General features: G+C 33.4%; 1 protein-coding gene across 1 annotated transcript; it reads left to right on the top strand.

Moving 5' to 3' along the window:
• The first annotated feature begins 340 nt into the window (after window positions 1–340).
• LOC125859666 (uncharacterized) lies at window positions 341–4,873 on the top strand. The gene is made up of 10 exons (XM_049539454.1): window positions 341–858; window positions 1,378–1,472; window positions 1,633–1,700; window positions 1,812–1,855; window positions 2,031–2,108; window positions 2,194–2,347; window positions 3,016–3,168; window positions 3,813–3,923; window positions 4,325–4,390; window positions 4,657–4,873. Exons 1-10 carry the CDS (start codon window positions 548–550, stop codon window positions 4,753–4,755), a joined length of 1,179 nt encoding a protein of 392 aa, XP_049395411.1. The 5' UTR covers window positions 341–547; the 3' UTR covers window positions 4,756–4,873.
• Window positions 4,874–7,908: the final 3,035 nt, after the last annotated feature.

Here is a 7,908-nt window from a genome sequence, read left to right as displayed (position 1 = left end):
TTAAGATAAAAATATAGTATATGTTTTTCTAACTATATTTTTATACTTCATCTTCTTAATATTGTTAAATTTTCAAAAAAAATCTATTAAATACATGTAAATAATTTAATAAGGTACGTATTATATTTATTAATTTCTTGATAAATTTGAGTTTTATTAAAGTGATGTTTATTTTGAATCGAATAGAATATTAGTTTATTGTGGAGTTGAAAATTCAACCCAATAGATGTGCTTTTTAATTAGTACGTGTAGCTAACGCGTCGTGAATGAGAATGGGGTTTGTTTTGGTTTTTATAGGCTTACAATTTCATCACTGTTCCTTCAGTCTTTTCCTTCCTCACGGTACCCCATTGGAGAAACAAACCATTTTCTCTCATTCTCTCTCTACTTTCTCTCTCTAGAAAAACTCCATTGCGACAAGTATATCCATTGTTTAAAGTTGTTTCTAGGGTTTTGAATTCCATTCCTGTAGCAGCACAGCGAAAAAGGGGGTCTTATTTTCATCATCAAAGAATTACCCACTTTTTTCTTCTTCTTCTTCTCTGTAATGACGACTTCTGCTGTGAAGAACAACTTCTTGCCACCGGGATTGGTGTCAAATCTTCAGGAAGTTCTTCTTAACAGAAAGGGTGCTCAAAATGATAAAGATCAGCAATCGAAGCCGAAAGTTGATGACCCATCAACTCAGCCGTCGTCTTCTGACTCGGTTCCCGACGTTGCTGCCGATGACGCCGACAGTACAAAGCCAGTGGTATTGGTTACTAATGCTGATGGGATTGAATCTCCTGGAATAACTTGTCTTGTTGATGCTCTTGTTCGTCAAGGTCTCTGTAATGTTAATGTCTGCGCTCCCCAATCGTGAGTTTCTCTACTTGTGTATGTTTTTTCTTTTCACATTCATATGCAAGTTAAATTTTGTTTATGATTTTAGTGTGGATAATTTTGAGATAATTTTGTGTTTTCAACTGATATTGTGTAGAAGTTTGAATTTTGAACCCTCGAGTCTGCTTTGCCAGTGTCTTTTAGTTAAAGCAAAAAAGAAACATATCCGAGATTTTGGAGGTTTATTGTTTTGTGGTTAAAGCATATCGGCTACTGTTGAGGTAAATCGTGGCGGGTCACTCTGTTTTTTCTAAAAGAAACTGCAGCAGTTACTTGGACTTACATTCACGGTGCTATTGCTATTGAAGTTAAGTGTAGTTAATTTTGAAGTTCTTTTAGTATGTGTTCAACTGAGTTTTGTGTTGTTGTTTGAATGTGGATCATTGAGTCTGTTTTGCGAGAGCCTTCTGGTTAGAGCTAAATATCAACATATCTGTGATTTTGAATGATCTTGAAGGTTCCATTTTTGTGATTAAATGTTATCTGTTATTGTAGAGATAAATCGGTAGCGGGCCATTCTTTTACACTTAAAGAAACCATTGCAGTTACTCCGACTGACATTCACGGTGCTACTGCTTATGAAGTATCTGGTACGAACAGACAATTACTGTAGGGTTATTCTGATTCTTTTGTGTTGAAGAGTTTGCCAGACGTATTAACTCTATCTCATAGAACAGTTTGTATGTTAAGAATTCTATACCATATTTTAGCTTAACAGTGTTATGGTTTGTGGATTTAATCTTCTTTCAGGGACTCCTGTAGATTGTGTGTCATTAGCCTTGTCTGGGGCGCTCTTTTCCTGGACAAAGCCAGTCCTGGTATTCTTAGGCACCCTTTCTATTGTATATCATTTCTTTTTAAAAAAAATTGGATTTGGTATTGCTTACCTGCCGTGTCTGTCTGTTATTTCTTCCCCCTTGGATGGTTAGGTAATAAGTGGAATCAACAGGGGTTCAAGTTGTGGCCATCAAATGTAAGTATTATAGTCTTTGTTAGTAATTCTAATTTAGTATGCATGTATTCCTGAAACTCTTTAGTTACTAAGTTATTCAAAGTTCAAACGGTTATTTAAGGTTTCTTGTACTCATATATCTTTTGTTTTTGTCTCCTTGGGGATATGTGATTGTGCTTATTACTTCGTTGTACAGGTTTTACTCAGGTGTAGTAGCTGGTGCTAGGGAGGCATTGTTTAACAGTGTTCCATCTATATCGATATCACTTGACTGGTACTTACCTTTCTTTTTTGATCAATTGAGGTTTCGTTCGTTCTTCTTGTTCTTAACTAATAGTTTGTTCAATAATCTACTTCAGGAGGAATGATGAAAGTCAAGAAAGTGATTTCAAGGACGCCGTGAGTGTTTGTTTACCATTGATAAATGCAGCCATCAGAGACATAGAAAAGGGAGCATTTCCTAAAAGTTGCTTGTTGCATATTGGAGTTCCAAAATCTCCTCTGACAAACAAGGTCTGTAAAATGATCCTCCATCTCAACTGCACCTCTTTTGAAAAAAAAAAGTGAATGAAATCCAGCCTTTTCATTTCTCAACACAGGAATCTTAAATGTGTAATATAATTTTAGTTAGGACTTCCTCTTATTTCTATTATTAATACAAAGCAGTGAGATTTGGTTTAGAGGGGACCTGTGGTGATTAGAGGTTATTTAGAGATAAGCTACAGTATAATAAAAATGTCTACCTTGGAGTTTTATTGTCTGTTAATGAAGTGTGAATATTCGACATAAAAGAAATAGTTTTAAATATTATACAACACCTAATATGCCATGGGACATGCCATATTAAATACTGCTAAATGTATCACACATGTGTTTGCTATAGTGGGTTAGCGCCAAAACAGTCATTCTTGCACCGACTCCAGTTTCCAGAAAGGAAAATGATATCATTTTCTTTCAAATTGGGAAGAATAAAGAAAAGAACATTTGATTTATGATATGGTCTACCGACCATTGCATTATAGAGAGGTAATGACTAATGCCCTACTATTAGTCATACATGGACTTATCACTATCATAACTTCTGCAATGGTTGCTGAATCACATCTCCATTTTTTCACCAGTCCACCTATTGGTGAGATTTTAAATAACAGATATATCATTTTGAACCCTCTACTTGACAGGGATTCAAATTGACCAAGCAAAGTCTCTGGAGCTCTAAGCTTTGCTGGCAAGCTAAATCATCCACCAGAAATCTTGCTGCTGGACGTTTTCTTCCAAATCAGCAAAGCCTTGGGATGCAGCTCGCACAATTAGGTCGAGATGCTTCTGCAGCAGTGAGTAAATGACACTGTATCTGGCATAACTGCTCCTTTATATAATATAGTTGCCTAATAACTGCATGCTGGTGTAAACAAGTTCATAATAGAGTGATCTTATGAATCTTTGGAGTAGAGCGTCTATGGAGCTAAACAAGTAATGTTCGAATTGCACATTGTTGTGTTACAGTTGTAGAAAATCATGAATTAACTTATCCCCTGTTCTTCTTCTAAAGGAAACTTGTAAAGAGTTGAAATTATCATGAATGAGTGTAGAAGTATCAACCAATCAATCATGTCTCTATCCACTGTATTTAATACCCCATTTAGCAGTACAATCTGTCGACCCAAAAAAGAAATAGAAAATCTAAACTTAGAACAGAAAGAAAAATAAATATAGGATTCCAAGTGCTTAAGGGAAAGGCTAGTTATTAGGAAGCTATTCGATAACCAACTTCAAGTTTGCTGGGTAGTATTTTCAGATTCTTCTTGATTCCTTGTCATATTAATTAAGACAATAACGGGCCTTAAATGTTTGAGAAGTGTGACTTGTGTTTGGAAAATGAGTAGTGGCATACCTACTTCTTGTTGGTTGTCCCAGTCCTCATGTCTTTCCTCCTCTCTTGGACATCACTAACCTCTGCCTTCTTATTTTTGCACAGGGTGCTGCTCGCAAATTAGTTACTCAGAGAAAGAACATAGAGGTCGTTGAATCTGTTGGTATTGCTGGGAAAGCTGATCCGGACAGGAAAGTCAAGTACTTTAGATTGGAGGTAAGAATACTTTTTCCTTTTTTTGCTACGTAGTATTTAGTTGCTGTGCTCAATGAGTACAAAGGGTCAGTTGGATTTTTAATTGAAACTTCAAATTGTAACATCATAGTCTCTCTCAATGGAAGTAATTTTTAATTTCTCTGCTAGTTCTCTTTTCCATATATATGGCTAAGTGTTGGTCACTTTGATGATATAACATGCTTCTACAGTTCTACTGTTGATTCTTGAAATGCTGCAAAATTGTGGTTTATACGGCCAAATACGGACACCAGCATTCCTTCTGCTACCTTTCACATCTCTGCCATTTGCTCTCCTTCCCCTACACAATCTTCTTTTAAAATGTGGTACCAACTAGGTTTAATTTGTTCTCTTATATGCTTTGTTGGTTATTTTCACTACAGTTGCTTGACAAGAAACAGGAAGAAGAAGACGAGGATTTAGATTTTAGAGCTCTCGAAAACGGATTTGTAAGTTCATTTCTGCTAATTCTTGATATGGTTTTCTTTCTTCTACACGGCACTGTGGGTATTCTGTTCCAAACTGGAAAGCTTTCTAGTCTGCTTAAAGGATGAGAACTCATAGTCAGAGAGTTCTGTGCTCAGAGTGTCATATTGTTCTCTGCCCTTGTAGAGGCATATGCAATATCAGAAATTACCTTACATGTTTTCGGACCTGAGACTATGAAAATCCATCACTGTGGTCTTGACCAGTGGGTCTTTTTGTGCTCTTTCAGGTGGCAGTCACTCCAGTATCTCTTGAGATGCATGTGGAAGCAGATGTTAATGCAGCTGCATCAAAGTGGATTTCTTCTGCATTAGAAGTGGAACAATGAAAAGATGAAGCTAATGTTCAGTACTGTTTGTTGTACATCTTTAGATGACTTTGTTCAGGTCATATTGCAAATTTTACATGGGCCATAATTGTGATGCCTCAATTATTTATTTGGTTTTGCTTATTTCATACAACCTTTTGATTTGTGTCCCGCAAAGCCAATGCTTCCGCTGTTTATTTAAAAGGCCAGCATGTTGTAAAAGTGCCATACTTTTTTGCTTGGTACCACAAAATTGTGTTTTAGGTTGGTTTTTATTGGGCAAATTTGTGCTGTTAGGCAGGATGATGGAATCCTTGTTTTAACCTTATAAACTGGAAATAGCTTGATGAAATATAGTGGAATGATGTTGTCTGTTTTTACTGGAGTTGATTGTCTTCTTTCTTAAGCTTCTTATTATTCATTTGGTGAAACCAGAAAAGGACTTGAGTTTTCATGGGCTCAAAACATTGCTTAGATTAAAGATTAAGAGGCCATTGACTCAGGATTTATTATAAAACATCTAATTTTACCTTGTCTGGTATAAGTCGCATAATATTAATACGGTAAGGCATAAGTTTAGAGAATTTTTGTCTTGTCATGCAAAAGTTATGTAGAAATAAGTTAGGAAAAATTACTTAAATACACAACACTTTTTTACCTATTCTCAATATTTCTCTACTCTTTTATTAAAATACAAAAATCCCTTATTTTCCCTCAATTCAACTTAACCGGATACTTTATTAGTTTAAGTATCCGTCCGTTATTAATTAAAGTATCTGCGCTGCTATATTATGCATCCGCCCGTTAATTAAGTATCTGTGCTGCTAACAACTTAATAATTTAAGTATCCGTCTGTTATTAATTAAAGTATCCGCGCTATTATATTATGCATCCGCCCGTTAATTAAGTATCCGTGTTGCCAACAACTTAATAATTTAAGTATTCGCCCGTTATTAATTAAAGTATCCGCGCTGCTATATTAAGTATCCACACTGCTATATTATGTATTCGAAAAACACTAAAAAAGGGATTTTTGGTAATTAATGAAAGAGTAGGGAAAGAAAGTAATTTCTTTCTTATACTATGTCATTTGCCTAATTTTTACAATAAGTTATGTCTCAACTTTGTGGATTTTGAAATTGGACCCAAGTTAAGTAAGAACAAAGGCATAACTTGTGGCTATAAGTAGGGGTGTTCACGGTTTGGATAAAAATCGATCCAAACCGAAAAACCAAACCAAATCGATAAAATAAAACCGATTTTATTTGGGTTTGGTTTGGTTTGGTTTTAGATTTTTGAAAACCGATAGTATTTGGTTTGGTTATGGTTTTATTTGAAAAAAATAGAAGAAATAACTGAACCGAACCGATGAATTATATACATATATTTTATTAATATACATACTTAATATATTGTTTTTATAAACAATTTTAAATATCTTATACATATTTTCATTAAAATTTCTTTATAATTTACTTATTGAAAGCAAAAATTCTCAAGATGAAACATTTATTTTATTGATTTCATGTATATGAGTGTCTGACAATTCTTTGTGAAACTGAAAATATTATTTNTACTTATTAAAAGCAAAAATTCTCAAGATGAAACATTTATTTTATTGATTTCATGTATATGAGTGTCTGACAATTCTTTGTGGAACTGAAAATATTATTTTCTCTTCCTTCTAGACCAATATAGTGAATTTTAAAGCTATATTGATAGTAAATTTAGTGATCGAAAGTTCAGTAATTTAAGTCATTCTAACTATTTTTCGTTTTGAATGGATTGTTGTCACTTTTATCACATTTTAAATGAATTGTTTCTTTTATTTTTGTGTATGGTTAATAACCGAACCAAACCAAACAGAAACCGATAACCACCAAACCGATAAATGTATATTATATTTGGTTTGGTTTGGTTTTGATAATTTTAAAATCGATTAAGTTAGTTTGGTTTTGATTTTGACCAATAACCGATCCAAACCAAACCGTGAACACCCCTAGCTATAAGCTTCTTAAGGCATATGTTTTGAAACTATACTTGTGCCTTTGCGAATTTTGCCTTGCAAGATATAATATGCCTTGCGATATTTTAATTGTTTTTTTTTTTTTTTATGTTAGGGCCTTGGGGGTATATGGGTCATTTGGTATGGAGGATGGAATATTCCATGAGACTGTTTTAGTCCATATGCTAAACCATTTATTAAAATGTTGAAGGATAAAAATTAAAGATCAATCAATTTAAAAACAAAACTTAATACCACCTCAAAATAGGAATTTTATCTCTTCTAAGTTATATTTGATCGATTTTGTATGATTTCTTCACCTCTTTTTATCAAACAATTAGTAGCAACTTCATAATATGTATTAACTTTATAAGAGCAATATTTTTAAGTTCCAACTCATAGGCTTATATATATATATATATATTCTTTTCATTAAGCAAGCCAATACATTCAACAAATGAAGAGATAGTGTATACGAAGACTTTACTTCTATTTTGATAAGGTAAAGAGGCTGTTTTCGAGTCCAAGGCAAAACAATTTAAATCTGCACTAGGATTGTGGAAGGACTAAAAAATCAAAGGTACAAATTCCATCATTATATTTTCTGAATTGTATGTATAGTACTTTTATGTTTGAGGAGTCAACCCAATACAATATAGTAATGTATACGATTTCAAAAGATAACGTCCTTTTACACAATTATATGCACTTATCAGCAGATTTATCTTTTTACAACTTTCAACGCCAAAAACTCGATGGACTAAAATTGTTCACGTACTTTCCTACTTTTATACGATGGCATTTGACTGAGCACTGATTCTAAAAATATCGATAAAGACTTTTGACATATATCAAAAGTTTCCTTAGAACATGTAGTATTAAATATTTCATAACATTTTCGTGGCTAATAACATTCGGTTATAAAATGAGAAGATTAAAATTAAAGAGTTTTCAAATTAATAAACAATATGTCATTCTTTTGAGAGCAGATTATAAGACAGATTTGCTTGATCTTCTAATTAATTAGCATATAATAATAATAAAATGTAGTGTGGTCAAATTTGATTAGGAAATTTATAGGATGTTGACACCTCGTAGAACAAACATTACATCTACTGTGGAAAACATAGGAATTTTTTTCCAAAATTGATAATAATTTTCCATGAATT

The sequence above is a fragment of the Solanum stenotomum genome, chromosome 3, assembly GCF_019186545.1.
Source record: "Solanum stenotomum isolate F172 chromosome 3, ASM1918654v1, whole genome shotgun sequence".
Lineage (NCBI taxonomy): Eukaryota > Viridiplantae > Streptophyta > Magnoliopsida > Solanales > Solanaceae > Solanum > Solanum stenotomum.
Note: the sequence above shows the minus strand (reverse complement) of the source record. Positions and strands in the feature narration are given on the sequence as shown.